The sequence below is a fragment of the Lottia gigantea genome, assembly GCF_000327385.1.
Source record: "Lottia gigantea unplaced genomic scaffold LOTGIsca_80, whole genome shotgun sequence".
NCBI classification, from domain to species: domain Eukaryota; kingdom Metazoa; phylum Mollusca; class Gastropoda; family Lottiidae; genus Lottia; species Lottia gigantea.
Genome location: NW_008710663.1, coordinates 562,060 through 582,392, shown reverse-complemented (window position 1 = coordinate 582,392; position 20,333 = coordinate 562,060). Strand labels below are relative to the sequence as shown.

The window sequence follows — 20,333 nt, the reverse complement described above, 5'->3', positions numbered from 1 at the left end:
ATTTTCAAAATACCAAGTACAATCAATAGGAAAATACCTACGTTTATATTGTTTCAGCCCAAAAAAAGACTAATTTTCAAGCTAGGCCAAAGGATATTAAATACCTATAATATACTATAAGGTGGTATTAACATGATTACTTCAAAACTAGTATCATTTAACTTTAAATTCAGAAAATTCGAATCTATCAATTAATTTTCTTTAGGCTCAGTGTTTCACATTAAACATAATCAGGAAACTGTTTCAGCCTGTTTCCCTACTCAATACTGAGATTCAACAAGTAAAACCTGCTTCTTAGTCAATTTCAGATCTTATGGAGTATTAATACTTTTTTTTTTTATCTTAACCCGTGTCTTTTGGTGCTTGAAGTTAAAATTTTAGGGGAAAAAAAATACTATACTTTAACAATAATTTCGGTAATTTCTAGAGAACTGATTTATAAATAGATATTTCTGCCTTCATTAGGCTTATGTCACCTATCTTTTTATCAATAAGTTTAGGCCATGTTCTATTCTTATTAGTTTATCAATATACGGAACAAAATATTTAATTCATATTCTGCGTTACAATCAAGTATTTATCATATACTTAAAGGACACCATAATTGATATAAAAATATATTGATTTAAGTTACGTTACCTTACCTCATGATATTTGTACAATAATTTGTAAAACAATTGTTTTTTGGTGACCTGAACCTGTTAATGTAGAATTTTTGATGAAAAAATTTGATGTCATATCATTGCTGACTGCCCTTTAAATCATGAATTCTTAAGAACGAATTGCAAAAATTACAAGTTATTTTATATCTAAATCAAATCTGGTAATATATTTGGAAGGATTTGGAACTGATATCAATGATTTAGTAATGTTATGGGTCAATCCCTGCAAATAGCAGTACAACACTTGTTCCATATTTCAAAAGGAAAAATTTTAATGGAAAAATATCGTTCTGAAAAAGGGACAATTACTCCTTCATATTTCAAGTTCATTAACCATGAACAAGGTACTTGTACCCAAATGACTATCTAATCATTCTGACCATCCTATATCCTCTAGGGCAATTTACATGTAAACAATTACTGACCATATTACTCAAATAACAATGATATAATACCCCATCACATACGGCTACAGTATCCCTTTCACAGATCATCATAAAACACTTTCAAATTACATTTTTCATCATTTTTTTTCACTATCACCATTATATTGGATTAACACATGATCACAACTATTTCAAATGAAAATCAACACAACTTTGTTACTTCCATTAACTTCTTGACGTTGTTTGAAATCACAGAATTAAAACATATTAACCAATTACCATAACAAACATAAGCAGACGGAAATCTAAATAATCACAAACTGTTGAAACCGGGTGAGAAACCAAGTTCTAATCCTATAACAAACTGAATCTTACAGTTATTTGATACTATTAATAGGTACAGCCAATGTCCTAGGTAGAGTTGAGAATGACAGTCGACACTACTACCTGTCTGTAGCTAACAGTTAAATCTACAGGTAAACTAGGCCACTTCACTCTCCTAAATTACTCTTTCTAACATGTCTGGGTGGACTCCAATCTTAAACCACTCTCTTATCTATGGAGTGTACCATTGTTGTCATTATTAGGGGGTGTTCTATACAGTAAAGTCAACTTGAGAAGGTCAATGAGAATGAATCTTAAGGTAGTTATTTGTGAAACATCTAGGACAGGTAGAGACGACAATGTCATGTGTCATCATTCAAAATGTTATCATTGAGTACAAATACCTTCTGTAGTTACATTTGTATCTTAGATTGTAGTTTTCAATATGACAAGTTAAATCAGGGTTAATATTGAATTGAATGAACATTTTAACTTTCTGCATTACAATTTGTTCTGTGTTAAAGAGACAATTTATTTTTAAATAATACATTAATTAGACCAGTTTTTCTACCACAACAATCTAAAAAAATTTAACTCATATATTTCTTGAAACTGCAGCACATTTCAAAATCGTTTTGGTTTAACTGTCCTAGGAGGTATTTTGTCTTGCTTTTCTGCATTTATTTTATTAAATAAATTATGTAAAGTGTTTTTTTGGCATAAACTATATATGAACAGATATATAAGATAAGGTTGGAGTTATCTATAGTGGACCTGGCAGTTGATTGTTATGATTCATGAGGAATTGCTTTCACAATTTTGGACTTCTTTAAGATACTGTAAAGCTGTGTCTGAAGACTTAACACCTTTACCAACAGATCAAATTGAGTTCACCTTTCATTTGAACTTAAGATCTATTGTGTGGGATGTTTGTACATAATTTTGATTCAAAGATGTCAATTTAAAATAGACAATACATATATCATTTCTATTTTTAATGTAAATGACTTTCTATATAAAGATTTCATTATGTTATCATGAGTTTTTATAAACAAGATACATGTAAGTTTAAACAGTTTAAAATAGTATTTAATAATGAGAGTATTTTAATCAGTATGAATGTGTTATGTGATGTGAATAAAGTAGTCTATGATAAAACTGTTAACATTATATCTTAAAGAACTGTTATTTGAGTCTAGGACATTATAACTGTCTTGTCAACTGAGTTTTACCTTGCTACTTATTTCATTATTTTGAATTGTATTGAAAATGTATTCTCAATTCCTATCCAAGAAATATTTCTCTATATCAAAAGGTAAACAGACAATAAAAACTTTTAAAATGTAATTATCATACAATTAAATAATTAAAAGAGCCACACCCAAAAAAAATTGATCGAAAAATTCACTGTTATCATTGAGTGATTGAAAGTTACATACCCATCAATGAATGAAAGAAGGATACACAGTAATCAATGATTGACTGAAGGAAAGATACACAGTAATATATGAACCGAAATATACAAAAGGAAAGATACACAATAATCAATGAATGATTGAAGGATACACAATAATCAACGAATGATTGAAAGTGACCACTGATTGTTGCCTGATTAAAAGATACACAAAACAGTATGGAATGAAGAATATAAGGATACACACACCCATTTTACCAATCTTACCAGATGTAAGTACCAACAATAATATTTAAACATGATCTTCATATTCATGATAAATATATTGAAATATCAAGGTAGCTGTCTTGCTCAGTAAATAGGTAAAATACGACTACAATGGCAGTTACAAATCTCAACTCTTAGTCAACGTTACAGTGTAGACTATGTACGGAGCAGCTAAACTTCATGTTAAAATGTAAACGAAAATAATCTACATATAGTAAGTTTAAATCAAAGCTGTGGCCTTTTCTCCAACTTGCTGGTTTTCATGGGTGACACTGTCTTTGGGCAATAATTGAAAAATTGTTGGAATATAGTCAAATTCAAAGTAATTGGGATCTCATCATGCTACAATTTTCATAATGAACGAAATATTGAAAGGCCTGAAATGCAAGACTGATAGATTTTGTCTATATATATATCTGTATATAAACATGATTTGACTTACCTATTACCAGTCAATCTTTTAGGACATTGACAGGTTGCTGTACCAATACCATCAAGACATCTCCCTACACCACAATCTATAGTTGGACATTCATCTCTATTGCTCTGACAATACTCTCCTTCAAATCCTGACACACATTGGCATTGGAATCCATTCCAGATATTCAGACAGTTGGAACCATGTAAACACATAGCACCATCCTGTTGGCACGAGTTCCCATTATCACAACCAATAACAATAGACTGTTTCATTAGTACTATAAACTTCTCTTGACTAGTATTGTTAATGAATTGGTTATCGTTAAAGAATGGCAGCAGTACTGATCCTAATCTAACTTCATTCAGACATCCTTTAAATGGTTGTTCCCAGTTACTGATAAATCTGGATAGACTAGTTCCCCCCAGAAATACCTCAGCTGCATTATTGATCATTTCTGTTATGTCTAGATTAACACCAGTTCCAGTTTCTTCTAGAATCGTATCATTCTGTTTGGTACGCAGTTTTACAATGTTAGCATCAAATTCTACCTCCACTCCATACCACTCTCCATTATTTACTGTTGATCCTAAATCTAGAAACTTAGACATTTCATTGCTTAGTTTATAATTTAGTTGAACATGTCCATCCACCAAACGAATCTTAATAAACTTGATTCCATGTTGAAGATAGAAAATGGTGGAATATTGACTATGTGTTTTAAGATGAAATGATAATATATTTAACTTAGTAGTATTTAGTATATTTGGTCTGTATTTTAATATACTGTTTTGTCCATTGAATGTAGCAGCAGCAATACCTGAAATAAAATTAAACAGTTTTTAAGTGTTTTACAGCTTCAGAGTTGTTAATAATTAATGTTTGCTTACTAACTGAATCTGAGTTCAGTTCTGGTATAGGATGAGATAGTACCTTCATATTCGTAAAGCATAGCAATCATTAATACATGTCTTAGGGGCTGACATGGAAAAATACTCTCCATGTTTGAACGAGAGACAAAACAAAATTCCTGTGTGCTACAGTCTGTTCATCCGAAGACTGGCCTAGTGTTATTAACCTCATTGTACACTACATGGTGTTGTGTGTATTCTTGTTTATAATTTAGGCCCCTAATTCCTTAGTTTTACTACAATTGTGATTGAAATAATCATGTAGCTACTTACATTCAAAACCATCAGTACGACTTTGACAGACAGCATCTACTGGACAAGAGTTAGTCTTACAGAAATCAAGGGCACTACAATTTTTACCAATATAACCCTTGGGACAATCACATCTACAATTAAAATCCCATACAATCACATAAATACTAATTACTTTCATTGTTATTGAGATATAAAATGATGAATAAGTTTAACCCAAATTGTTTGACGCTAGTTCAAAAGTAATGTAAATAACACTGTTAAGTGAAGTGGAAATGGCTATTCTTTGTAAAAATGTTAGAGAACCAGACGTCAGGTTTGATTCTGAAGAAAGCTTTAGATAGCTGAAATTGAGTTCTATCAGATTTTATATCAAATATATAGACAACTGCAACCGTTTTAAAAAATGTTCTTACCTAAAGTCATTGAAAACAATATCAGAGCATGTTCCACCATTTTCACAAGGTTGATCTTGACAAACATCACGTGTTGAAACAGCTCCTTCAGTCAGGTTGAACATGGTCAGAGCTGGCTGGGAAGAATTAGTTTTAGGAAAAAATTCAAATTTCTTTTTGTTGATTTCAATATCTTGAATAATACCTTCAAACTCATTGGTTGAGGAGAAATCTGTAATGCTGTTAGCGTCAAAGACTTCTCTCTTTCTTCTACCAGGTACAGAAAAACTGGGAGTTTTACCACCAACATATAAAATCTCTGCTTTTAGAGGACAACTTTCTGAGCTGTTGATGGTTTTATTTATCACATCACTTTGAACAGAAAATGAAAATATTCCAGATTTGAGACTTAAATTGACAAAATATTTGTTGCCATCTTGATAAAGTTGTTTAGAAGCGAATGAATCACGAATGTTACAGAAGGCAATACGACCTCCTAGTTTTCCTCCAATCATTTCTAAAGTTAAAAATGTCAGTCTGGAACTATCTGTATTACCAATATACATAATCACACTATTTTCTTGTCTGGTTTGAACAAATAATGAAAATTCAAATTCATTCGCTAGTACTATTTGTAAATCTTGTGGGACTTGAAAAGAGGCAAAACTTGTTGTGTTATTTTTAGCGAATGTTGCTGGAACAAACTCTGAAATTATAGAAACAATGGTGAAAGTGCCACCAGAACAATAACAGTCAAAATGGTTCAAATTATGCTGGTATTTATTAGAAATATTTATCAAATGAGTTGAATAATATTATATATCAAGACTTTATTCCAAGTTAATAACATCAACTGATTACTGTACAAAACAACAAGTCACTTTTGTACTAAATTATGTACATGTATTGGCATTGACATCTACTTTGGGGGTGTCATGCATTGGAAGAGTAGGCCCTTGGTCTATTCAGAAAACATGGGTATACCAACTTATATGATCTTGGGAATGGTCCAAAGTGTTTATTCTGTTTTCCTGATTTTGTCTGTTGAAAAGTATAATGATAGTATGGTGAAAGTATCTGAGTAAATAAGGTTCTTACCTTCCGTACAATTGGTACCAAGATATGGTCTGTAACAATCACATTGGTAGGTATACCACAAGTCTTTACAATCACCATGGCGATCACAAGTATATGGACCACATTGTTCTTTTCTTGGACATCCTTTTATTGTTGAACTGAAGAAATAACTAGAATCTGTATCAATAACAGCTTTAGTGTTTACCAAAACATCTTGCATACATCCAATATAAGATGCTCTGGTGGCTAAAACAGTAGGTACAGAAGAACCAAAATACAGATCACCTTGAGACGATGCTGATGGAAAGGTTGGAAACCGGATGGTACAGTCAGAAACCTGATGGCATAAACTAGAATCTAATGACACTGTTATATTATCTTGTAATGTTATCTTAACATCATGCCAATCTCCATCATTAACTGCTATAGAGTTTACCATCGTTGACACCTGATTCGTTAGCTCTACTTTCAATTTCATTTCCTGTATTTGAACTATGAGATACTCCGTTTGTGATAATGGTTGATATGACATTAAGATTCCTTCATCTAAAGATGTTCTAAATCTGAATGATACCTCTTCTACAGTTGGAGATGATCTAGATCTGATGAAAGCATCCTTCTGGAGAGTGAATGTTGTAGATATATTACAATAACGTCCAGTGTAACCATTGAGACAGTCACATGTGTAGTCATGGCGACCAATGAGTTCATTAAAGTCAGGAATACATGATGAACCTTTGTCACAAAGGACTTGTCCATCACATCCTGTTAGTCTGACACTACAATTCTTTCCAGCGTAGCCACCACTGGATGAGGTATAAGGAAGACAGTCACATTGGTAATCAGCAATCAAATCCTTACACTTGGCACCATTTTGACATGCTCTATAGCGTTCACATTCATTAATTTCTACTTGACAGTGATAGTCCTCGTATCCTGGAGCACAGTCACATCTATAGCTATTAATATCATCATCACATGTAGCACCATTTAAACATGGTGTGGATTCACATTCATCTATATTAACATCACAATCAGAACCTAAAATATATAATTATTATCTCCCTTTAGTCTTCAATATCCATACATTGTTAAGCAATTGAGAACAAATTTAAATCAAAATTTTTTGAATATACTTAAAAATGAAATAAAATGAAATGAATTGAGTTTTACTTTCTACTTTTCTGCAACAGATTGGCGTAATCAAGATGCTCAACACGATGCAGTGTGTAATGAGGGAACTAGCCTACTCTTTTTTCAAATTTCCAACTGTCTAGGGATCTCATGCACAGCCTGTAGCACACAGGACCTCAATTTATTGTCCCATGTGAATGACTAGATGCTTTTTCCGTGTCCTGTATCACTGACAGGGTGGGAACCAGGTTGAAAAATCCAAAGATATCATCTTCACCTATGACAGCATTGAACCCTGGATCTTCAGGTTAATAAGCAATCGCCTAACTCACTGAGCTACAATGGCTCCCTTAAAAATAATTAAGAAGAACTCACCAGTAATACCAGGTATACATAGACATTTATAACCAGTAGCAGTAGCATAGGAGAAATTACTAAATCCTTCAATATTCAACTCATATAGGGTTTGATTGGATCTTTCTAAACATGTTCCACCATACTGACAAGGTTTAGCCTCACATTCTTTAATATCATAATCACAGTTCTTACCACTATAACCTCCATAACAATTACATGTATAATCCTATAGATACAAACATTGGTTTATTATAATGGAGAAGAAATGAAATGCAGGAAAATTGAAGGGTTACGTCATGCAGTTTTCAATGGGGGAAGTTTTGCAACTCTTGGAACATGCATTTGTGGCCTTACTCTTACTTAGTCCCATCTGAAACATATCAGCCATTCCTGTACATCTCCCTGATTGGGCTAAGAAAGTGTGCAATGATGGAAAGTTTGCCATGACAGCAGCATTAGCCTACACTTATTTGCTTTCCAACTGTTGAAGGCATTAGTTTCTAATCCAATCTGAAAAATTTGAGTACAGAGTACACTTATTTCTCAATTAGATTGCTTCTTAATAAACACCAATACATACCTTGATACCATCTAAACAAGTACCACCATGTAGACATGGATCACCTATACAATCATCTATATTAGTTTCACAATTATCTCCTTTAAATCCTGTATCTGAACAGTTACAAATATACCTGGAAAAAAAAGGAGATAATTATCAATCCACAAATAGCCAAGTTGAAATCTTATGTCAGAACTATTACTGCAAACCTTTCCTCAAATTATTTGACTAGCACCTTATTCTCCAGAACAAAATCATCTGAAGTGAAGTTTTTGAGAATAAAGCACCAGTTCAAGTTCAAACCTGTCAGAGATTTGAATACAGGGATATAGTTGTCTTAATACATGCTTTAAAAGCCAAAAAGTTCCATTAGCCATCTGTAACACTTTCAAAATTGACATCTGGTTTCCATATAATTCAACAAAAACATAACATCCAAGACACACTTATTTTTCTTATTTTTTTATTATGTAACTGTACATGAGAAGTAAATAATGGCTCGGAAGTGATTACAGTATAAAGTACATTTTATTTCAATGTAGGGGAACTTAATTCTAAAAAGGAATACTGATGATTAAAATGGTGATAATCACCTCAGAAAGCAAATATTTTTAAACAAACAATGCAGGCTGAATCAATTCTATCTGATTTTCACAACAGTGGATAACATCATAAACATAACAAGTAAAATTGTCAACTACTAACTCAGCATGGAGTTTACGTTCTGAACAAACATGCATGGCACAGAATTGAGTGAATAGGACAGGGTAAATGTTGACTAAAAACAGTTAATTAAAACAGGAATTGTAACTATACTGATACGGAATGTGCTCAATCAGAACTGTGTATGAACAAAACAGAATTCATGCTATAAAGATACCACTATACCCAATTTTAAGGCAGTCATGGTCCAAACAGACAGAGAAATATTCTTCAGAACTGTATAGAGAATAAGCATAAAGAATAAGCAGATGATAAAAAGCAGTGTGTTTGAAAGCAAACTACTAAATAAGAACTAGAAATCATAAATTTTGATAGTTTCTGCTTATGCAAATGAATATTAAAAACTGTCAAATTATTTTCCTTTATACATCACCAAGGGGCCGCTCAATTGGTGACTTTTGCAAGTTTGGGACTTATGGAATCAACAGATCGTTCAATCAAACAAGTTGAACAGAGTTCAGAACGAGTTCCACGTCTGCCCCAAAAATAGTAGGTGAAGACAGAATTCAAAATAGCAGAGAAGGAAATAGATGGGAAATTTTGAATGTGACATAATCCGCTTTCATACCTTGAGATTGGGGGCAGAAGTAGAACAGACAGAACCTGTTCAGAACTCTCAAATCAAATTTACAAAAAAAATTTTTTATAAATAAGACTAAAATAGCAGACATACTCAGTCTGGGACTGTTATTAAAAAATGCAAACTAAACTTGTCAAATGAACAAGATTCTTACATATAAGATGTTATAAATAAAAGCCTACTTTAAATAAACTTCAGCAAAATAAGGGAAAAAAGCCAAGAAAACTGATAAATTTTGAATTAAATGTACTCACTGATTGATCTGATCCAAACAACGTCCACCATTTAAACAAGGATCAGAATTACATTCATCAATATTAATTTCACAGTTGGCGCCAGTAATACCAGGAATACAGGAACAATTATAACCATTAATTCCATCTAAACATGTTCCCATATTCTGACATGGGTCAGATTCACATTCATTTATATTCAGACCACAATCACTACCTATAAGTTTCAATATACATGTACATTATACATTGTCAGAGGTTATCTAGACTTTTAATTGTATTTGTAAAATTTTAATCTATTGTCTGATGTTTGTGTCATTCAAACCAAAAGGTATGTTTGAATATGTCAAGATCTGATCAAGAATTACAATATAACTACTGAATTTAAAGTGGATATCAGAATGGTGCAAATAGAATCTATAAGTCCCTGATAAACAAACATATTCATTGAAAGCTTTTCCAAATGCTTTGAAATAATTGTTATGGTAATATGGAAAAATAGATTAGTTTTATGTCTGATCCTTATGTTGAAAAGGACTCAAAAACACAAAACCTACATGATTATATGCATTATAAAATATCATTTCAGAACACTGTTGCAAATCTTAATAAAATTTCAAAAATTTTTGTATAGCATTTTGATAAACAAGATTTGAAAAAAGCTTACCATGCCAGCCAGGAGCACATTCACAATCAAATCCTCGTGAACTACTCAGACATGTACCACCATTTTTACACGGTGGTCGACCTAACTTCCCAGCTTCAATATCACAATATGTTGTTAACAATTCACAATTATATCCTAAAAATATCAAAAATATTAATATAAATCTGAAAAGATCAGAAATGCACTTATGAACTGAAAAGGTCGATTGGCAAGAAGATTTAACCATAGTACATAATATTTATCAATTGTAAAGCTTCTTAATATGCATGATTTTTTGCAGACTTTAGTTTATTTTCTCTTTCCTTGTAATTCCAGTCAAACCACAGAACCTGGACATAGATAAGTTGACAAGATCAATGCCAGGGATTTGGCCAAGTACCAGCTGCTTACTTAATCCTGAAAGTTGTTATCCTTGTATTATATGGTTTTTCTCTTCCTTAAGGATAAACTGTTGACTTACCTGTCGTTAATTTATCTCCAGGACAAAAACAACTAAAACTACCATTATTATTATTACAATTTCCACCGTTTAAACAGGGGCTATATTGACATTCATCTATATCTTCAGTACAATATTGCCCTTTATATCCTGAATAAAACTCTAGTTTACCAGGTACATATTGAGTTAAATTATATAATGTCAATTGACATTCACATGTATAGTCTCCAGTACCATTAATACACTTGGCATTATTCTGACATCTATTCCCAGCACATTCATCTATATCAATATCGCAAAGTGATCCTTCATAGCCTATAATAAATGAATATATATATAAACGAATAAAAGAATAAATGAATGAAATGAATGCACTGGAATACATTCCTTTTCAGTAATCCATTTGAATATAACTGACTCACAAAATGTTTTGTCCTTCCTAAAGAAAGCTAAGATGTCGGATTACACAGAATGTCTGAGTACTATGATATCACTGAATACACTGTATTGACAAGACAAAACTTGTTCATTACACAAAAACAACAAAACATTTTCGAAACCTTTTTTTCCTGAATGAAGGGCAAATTACTTACCAGGAGGACAGCCACAAGTAAAACTATTAACACCATCATAACATTGTTGAAAAGATGAACAATTATGGAAGGCACAGTCATCAATATTTAGACTACAGTTTGTATTAGTAAATCCTGTTACACAATTACATTGGTAAGATCTACTAGGTGGTGTGGTATTACATGTAGCACCATTCTGACAGGGATTTAAATCTATACAAGCATCATAGGTCTCACTACAGTTCTTACCTAAAAAAATTCAAATCAAGAGCAATTAAGAAACAATCAAGAAATTCAGCCTGCTATGATATTTGTATTATTTTGAAAAATTTAATTTTTTGCCCAAGTCATTACCCATAGCCCAATGTATATGCTGCAAGATTGCCCAAGTCAAAATGAGTAAAAATGGGCAATTACTGAAGCAAGCTGACAATACAAAATGTAACATTACATAGATTTCAGTGTTTATGAGGTTTAATTCGATTTTAACTTAATGTTCAAATGGTTAATGCCCTTATATATTGATCACTGAAAATTTGTTTTCATCATTCGTGTTGAAAGGTATGTTGTAGTCTTTGTATTCCATTGCAAATTTTTTGTCCATGACCACTTAACCATAATTATATAGAGAATGATCTTACCCATCCACTCACTGGTACAAACACAGCGATAATCATTAGTTAGATCCTGACATTGTCCATTATTATTACAGGGATTATTAATACAGTCATCAATATTCTCTTCACATCTATCACCTATAGATGACAAAACTCACTTTCAATATTTACATACAAATTTAAGTGAAATAAACAAGCAGTGTTGCTCTGAAATACCAAACTATTTATTTTGCATTTTACATCAACTTTTGCAGATTGTTAACATGTTCACAATAAATATTAGTATGAGAGTCTATGTTTGCAATATTTCTGAAAATATAAGAAGAACAGTTCTGAGCTGAAATAATTTTTCATGTGACATCCACACGATCATATATTTAGCCAATTGTTATAAGCACTGGCAACACTTAATACCACTCTGCAAATTGGTTTGTCAACTCAGCATACTTTGGCCATTGGGAGAGTTTACATAGCTTATACATACCTCTAAATCCAGTGAGACAGGAGCAGTTATAATAATTAAGATAATCATGACATGTAGCATTATTTAAACAGGGATTACTAGAACAATCATCATAATTAACAGAACAATCTTTACTAGTCCATCCTGTTATACAATCACATTTATAATCATTTACCTAGAATATATAATAATAATAACATAAACAATATAGAACAGACATTAATCCTGTTATACAATCACATTTATAATCATTTACCTAGAATATATAATAATAATAACATAAACAATATAGAACAGACATTAATCCTGTTATACAATCACATTTATAATCATTTACCTAGAATATATAATAATAATAACATAAACAATATAGAACAGACATTAATCCTGTTATACAATCACATTTATAATCATTTACCTAGAATATATAATAATAATAACATAAACAATATAGAACAAACATTAATCCTGTTATACAATCACATTTATAATCATTTACCTAGAATATATAATAATAATAACATAAACAATATAGAACAGACATTAATCCTGTTATACAATCACATTTATAATCATTTACCTAGAATATATAATAATAATAACATAAACAATATAGAACAAACATTAATCCTGTTATACAATCACATTTATAATCATTTACCTAGAATATATAATAATAATAACATAAACAATATAGAACAAACATCAATCCTGTTATACAATCACATTTATAATCATTTACCTAGAATATATAATAATAATAACATAAACAATATAGAACAGACATTAATCCTGTTATACAATCACATTTATAATCATTTACCTAGAATATATAATAATAATAACATAAACAATATAGAACAGACATTAATCCTGTTATACAATCACATTTATAATCATTTACCTAGAATATATAATAATAATAACATAAACAATATAGAACTGACATTAATCCTGTTATACAATCACATTTATAATCATTTACCTAGAATATATAATAATAATAACATAAACAATATAGAAAAAAAGATAAATTGATTCTACTGCCAAAAGCCTCTTGGGCAAGGTCTCTCTGACCCCTCAACGCGACTACTACCTTAAAAAATCCAATAGGTCAGTTGAGGTGCTCGGATGGCCCCCCAATCAATGAAATCCTGACTAAGTCACTAGCTACTAAGTATACTAACCAGATCAGTACAAGTTCCACCATTTCGACATATATCAGTTAAACACTCATTGATATTATTACTACAGTTTTTATCATTATAACCAGGTAAACATATACATCTATAGGAATTTATATCTTGAACACAACTAAAATATAAACAACATACATGTAATAATCTTTCAATGGCATATAAGAAACTGAACTTAAAAATAAATAAAACAAATATAATATGGATAGATTTTTCTAGAGTATGCAATACATTTCACACTGTGAAAGGCTAACACTCATATAAGCATCAATTTTCTGAAAACTGACACATTGCATATTGACATATCAAATCAACTTACGTGGCATTATTTTGGCATGGATCAATTTGACATTCATCAATATCTATTTCACATCTTTCACCAGTATAACCTGGTACACATTGACAGTGGTATTTATTAATCAGATTATCACAGCGTATAGTTTGACTCTGAACACATGGATTTGAAGCACATTCATTTATATCTATACAATTGGGATCAGTACCTAAAAAATATCATAAATAATACAGGTCTGTGAAGGTCATACAACAAATAATATCATGATAATATCATGATCATCATAAGGAATAGAGGCCTCTGCTTAGCTAGTTGCATTAATTCTTCCTACCAATCTCAGTTTTTTCATTTGAAACTATACTATGTCTATACTTTACTACATACTTTATATGTCACCACTCTCATAGGTAACATCAATTAGTTTTGATTGAACACAAACATGACACCATTTTTTCACTCTAAGAGGTATTACAAGCACAAATTTGACTTACCTGTGAAACCATCTTTACACACGCATTGATGGTTGTTGACCAGATCTTTACAGGTAGCATTACGACTCTGACAGAGCACTCCATCACAGTCATCTATATTAACTTCACAGAATATACCAGTAAACCCTGATTGACAGGAACACGAGAACCGATCTAGTTCATTATTACATTGGCCATCATTTTTACATGGTGATGACACACATTCATCAATATCCTGAAATATTTAAACTTTACATTAGACACTCTTCATGATAGAGATATAATATCCTGCTATTATTGCCCATATTAACAAGTGACAAGTACTCTTTGAAATCAATCTAACTACAGAAAAATAAACCATGTTAAACTAAAACATTTTACTTTATCCAAAAATACTTTAAACCAAAATCACAAAATAAATATTGTGAAATTTGAGGACAATACTAGTTATCATGCTACAATCTGATAATGATAAAATAATTTTTGTGGAAATCTTTGATACATCATCTTGTCTTAATTATATGTCAATAAATTTTGAGTTCTTTTTCAGTAAAAAATATGAAAAACTTACATCTTCACATCGATCACCATTATAACCTACAGGACATTGACATGCAAAACCTCCTGGTGAATCATAACACGTTCCAGCTCCACAACTTACAGTGTCACATTCATTGATATCAGTTTGACAATTTTCACCTTCATATCCTAAAATATACATTATCATATTCATTGATATCAGTTTGACAATTTTCACCTTCATATCCTAAAATATACATTATCATATTCATTGATATCAGTTTGACAATTTTCACCTTCATATCCTAAAATACACCTTATCATATTCATTGATATCAGTTTGACAATTACATTCATATCCTACAACATACATTATCATATTCATTGATATCAGTTTGACAATTACATTCATATCCTACAACATACATTATCATATTCATTGATATCAGTTTGACAATTTTCACCTTCACATCCAATAATATAGATTATCATATTCATTGATATCAGTTTGACAATTTTCACCTTCATATCCAATAATTTAGATTATCATATTCATTGATATTATATAGGTATAATAATTAAAGTTATAGTGAAATGTTACATACCCGTGCCAGTACAGTTACATTGATATCCATCACCAACATTATTACTACAGATACCAGAATGTAAACATGGTACAGATTGACAATGATCTATAACTAGTTCACAATCACTACCAGTATACCCTGTAATAATATATAGTTGACATGAACTTAGTTAGTGACTTATATTTATCTAGATATATCTAGTCTATATCAAATTATTGCTTTACCAGTGGACATTAATTTTGACTACCCACAGTAATTTTCAGAATGCAAATAGCAACTTTCTGTTTGAAAAAAAATAGCTGGAATTGAATTATCTAGTAGCATATAAATCTCTTTTAAACACAGCATCTAGCTCTGGACAATTTGGCATAAATTGGACATGATTAATCAATTCCAAATAACACAAAGGGCATAAGATACAATCATACCACTTTTCATGGCACTAGATTCTTGTCTTTCATATTGACACTCATTCTACCTCAATTTGTAGAAAGAATCAAGATAATGACATTAAAGAAAAGACATGTTGATAAAGCTCAAGAGATCAATAATAACCATATCACTATATACTATGTATAACATATTGAGGCTAAAAAAAAATCATTGTAAAATACGTAATCATTTTAACAAAGGTTTTCAATATACATTAATGATGTAGTTAATCTGATTTGATTCCAAAAACAAGAGGCCTATTGTTTATTATGTTGAATCATATAAAATGGGCATGTTTTGTGTCAACTTGATCATGTAAAAAGAATTAGTCATGTGTAAAACTACATAGTGACAACTTATGGTAGACAAGTGTGTTTTAAATACTATTTTAATATCTGGCCTTCATTTCCCCAAAAAATCATCCAGTTTTAAATATTTGTCTAAAAGTGATTGTAAAGAGATTTCTAAACTTTTTGTGTGTATTGGTAACACTGAAATCATTGATTTTCACCATTCAAATTTTCAGTCAGTGGGTCTTGCAATTCTATTTAAATGCAGCTATTGCAAGAAGCTGATATTATTTGCACCTCTTTTGTTAGTGACAACATAATACAATAAAGTATATCCATTATCACAAGAACCAATTACAAATAGAAACATAGGGAAAATAGAAGTCAGAAGTGAATTTATACACTCGGGATCAATTTTGATCCTAAGATTTATTGAAGAATGAGGACTTGAAGAAATCGTTGTACAATAGTTAAACACTCACCATTAGCACAAGTACATCTATATGGTCTAGCAGGATTACCATCGACAGGTACACATGTCCCAGAGTTTAAACATGGTGATATAGAACATCCATATTGTCCTGTAAATTATACATATATAATAATAATCAAGCCTATATATACAATCATACATATGAAAGATATTTGTCCTGGATAGACACTTACATCACAAACTTATGAATTGTGTATTCACAATAATCATGATGATCTGATATTGAAGCATGATAACAAACAAATTGGAAAATAAGGGTTGCCATTCAGGTCTTATCAACAACCTTCTACGTCCCCCTTGTCTTTGGCTACCTTAATCTTCAGTTAATTTAAACTGATCATGTTACACAGATTCAGACATTGGTAGAATTTTTTGTTTTGGGTAATATCTTAGTTGAGAACTAAAGTATCAGTACACCAAAATTTTAGGCCAGGAATACATCTCAATGGCACCAGATTAATTATAACTGAATTCAGTTTTTCAGGGAAAGTTAATTATATGAGAAAATGTATAACTTACTGAGATCTGTTTGGCAGTTGGTTCCATTAAAATTATGAGGACAAAGACATGTATATGTATTGATACCATCTTGACATGTACCACCATTTTGACATGGTAAACTTATACAATCATTACCATCTAAATCAGCTGAAAATAGACAAAAACCAATGGTCATTTCATTGAATCTTCAGAAGTGAAAAATGTATGACCAACTATCAGAAACTATGTGGTCACAGATTCTAAGATGCCCCTCTGAAACCCCTCGATTCAGTCAGAGCATGGTAAATATATCAGTTAAATATGGGTGTTAATAGTTCACTCAGTAACCTTGGATGTAGGTGTAATGTTTTATCAAATATATAAATTGACGATTTGACAACAAACTGTCAAATACTATAATGAAGCTGTCAAATTTTTATTTTTATTCAAGTAATCCTTTAATAGCTTGAGAACAGAAAGACAGAGAAATTTAATTATCTCTTCAAATGAAAAGTCACAATTTAAAGCAAAATAACTCAATTTATATTTTGACACAATAGTTATGTAAACAATTCATTTATGACATTTACATCATTTAATTCAAAAATTTTAAAGTTCAGGCAAACATCAGATTTTTGGCACCAAAAAATCAATTGTTTTTCTTCTCATATCAAAAAATACTTTAATTGTTACATCTGGTGGACTTGATTCAGTTTTCAGTTTTTATGAATAATTAACAATCTATTTCCATAGAGCCCTGGCCGTGTATTCTCCAAAGGGTCTTAACTTCTAACACGGTTTTTAGGATATCCTAGTGCTAAGATCAAATCGAGAATAAATTGATTATGATGGGCATGAGGGTAACAAAGACATCAAAACTCAGAAGATTATTAACAGTATAACATGTCAAATAAGGTCTACAACCTGAGCCAAAGAGGCTATGAGCTAAAATTACCACATAATCTTATGAGTTGTAATAACAGAATATTAGACTTTTTAAAACCATTCAGATGTTATCTGATCTGTTATTTAAAATGATATACAGTTAACAATTTCAGGTACATATCACTTAAAAATTTGAAAAAAACATTGAAATGATGTGAATGTTTATTTTACCAGTACCTTGTTAAAATATCTATATATCAGTTAACTTTCAAGCCAGAATATAATGAACTGCAAATAATTCAAATACTTGACATTTTACTCTTAAATTGGTACATGTAAAAAACGGCTTATCTAAGGCAAGTTATATCCCATTTTCCCTGCCTCTAATTTGGGGTACTAAAGATGGGCAACACTATAGATTGTTTGTGAAGAAAGTTTGGAAAGACAGTGGGTACTCTTTTTAAACTCTGTTTATTGTTCCAATTATAACACTGCATGATGCTAGCATCTCTCTCCTGTGTCACTGACAGGATGAGCCGATCGAAACATCAATTCATAAAAGGGTTTGACCTACAGTGGGATCAAAATACATACCCCTAAATGAGCAAGAAAGTGTCTAAATACCCTAACCCTAATCACGATTTCAAGCTTGATCTCTTGATATCAATGGACATTATTTTGGTCTTCAATCAAATAGTTTGCTTCAGAAGATCAAAAACAATACACTTTCCTGTTTATATTTTCCATAAAAAGACAAATCTTGGTGCATTGACAAGGGTGGTATAGAGTGTTTCACAATGGTTTGTTAACATACAAAAAGATAAGTATTATCATAATGCCACTTTAGTCTACATCATCAAGCCGTTTTGAAGTGTTCTTTACTCTTTACTACAAGTTTCAATTGTGTATTTTAATACGAGTGTCAAAGTACCGATTCAACAAAAACAACCAAAGTCAATAATTCTCTTTCTACTATGTCAATTCTCTTGCCAAAGTTTTTGTCTGTAGTTGGGGTGAATATTTAGATTTGTTAATGACATGTGGTTTAAGGTTGTTTGATTAAAACTAGGAAGTAAAGTAAAGTAAGATTAAGGTGAAAGTATTTAAATCTTTGATCAGTATCATGTCCAACTATAATTATCTCATCATTATTTATCAAAGTTTCATTGAATTTATTCAACAGAACTGTTTGATGGATAATTTTTCACATCCAGGTCCAAATAAAAACATAAATATGAGCAGGCCGTATTATTTTTTGTTAAAAGAATTTGAAAGTAAATAAGCTGTGGTTATTCTGTCTATTACAGTACCAACTTAGACAGCTCATGTGTTATGTTTTGAATTGGCCCTTTGATGTGAACATAAATAGCTTTGCTAGACCTTAGCTGTAATGTGGACTATTTGAAAGAGATGAAAAACCCAGTTGCCAAGTTCTCTCAAGTATCCTGGAAGTCCTGTCGCTCTGAGAAGCTTTGTCATTGTACTTTTTTTAATGGTGCTCAAATTCAAATTTAGTCTTTGAACACAAGAGCTTGAAGTTTTTACTGGAAGTTTTAACCTTTTCACCACCTTATTTAGTTAAATTACATTTAGTCACACTGTCCCTAGCAACATGCCAGCCTGATTTGGTATCATTAAAAGTATTGTAATATTAAGATAGCTGGTAGAATGAATACACCTTTCTCAATATGAACAGGAAATTGTGTTCTTTCAATAATATAATGTTATTGATCTATGTTAATCTGTATCCAAGATAAATTTAATATTGATTGATTCTATTTATTCAATACTTATACAAATAATAATAAAAAACACATTTTATTCAGCTGTTAGTTTTCATATATATTCTTATAATATTCAATATAAAACAGGACCAACTAACTATAAGTTTATAAAATAACAATTCTTCCTCGTGAGATTTATCAGTTTTATCCTAAACAGTGTCAAGAAATAAAGCGTGAAGTTCTTCTATGTTTTGTATCTGATCTGAATAATGAGAAGAGAATGAGAAATGTCATACCATGCATTAAGGGATATTTCATCATGACAACATTAATCAATCAATTCTCATATATATCAGTCCAAATATCAAGGAACTTAATTTATGACATGATTGATGATTATTTTCAGACCTACAGCATAGCAAGCAGAAAATCTTGAAAAACTCTTCTTACTAATATAATGAACAAATCTGGTGCAGAAGAATAGTTTACCTCATTTGGAACAAAAACTT

The 20,333-nt window shown here is 31.0% G+C and overlaps 2 protein-coding genes across 2 annotated transcripts; both read right to left on the bottom strand.

Annotated features, from left to right (window-relative positions):
- Window positions 1-9,784: 9,784 nt before the first annotated feature.
- On the bottom strand, window positions 9,785-14,649 carry LOTGIDRAFT_72805 (hypothetical protein; the record flags this gene model as incomplete). The annotated part of the gene is made up of 7 exons (XM_009067155.1): window positions 9,785-9,912; window positions 10,973-11,116; window positions 11,395-11,508; window positions 12,475-12,628; window positions 13,641-13,767; window positions 13,969-14,152; window positions 14,436-14,649. Coding segments are annotated over 7 exons (1,065 nt in total), but the record flags the coding sequence as incomplete, so codon positions are not given.
- Window positions 14,650-17,225: 2,576 nt separating this feature from the next.
- On the bottom strand, window positions 17,226-17,411 carry LOTGIDRAFT_132678 (hypothetical protein; the record flags this gene model as incomplete). The annotated part of the gene is made up of 1 exon (XM_009067203.1): window positions 17,226-17,411. The coding sequence occupies one exon, from the start codon at window positions 17,409-17,411 to the stop codon at window positions 17,226-17,228; it is 186 nt and encodes a 61-aa protein (XP_009065451.1).
- Between the last annotated feature and the right edge of the window lie 2,922 nt (window positions 17,412-20,333).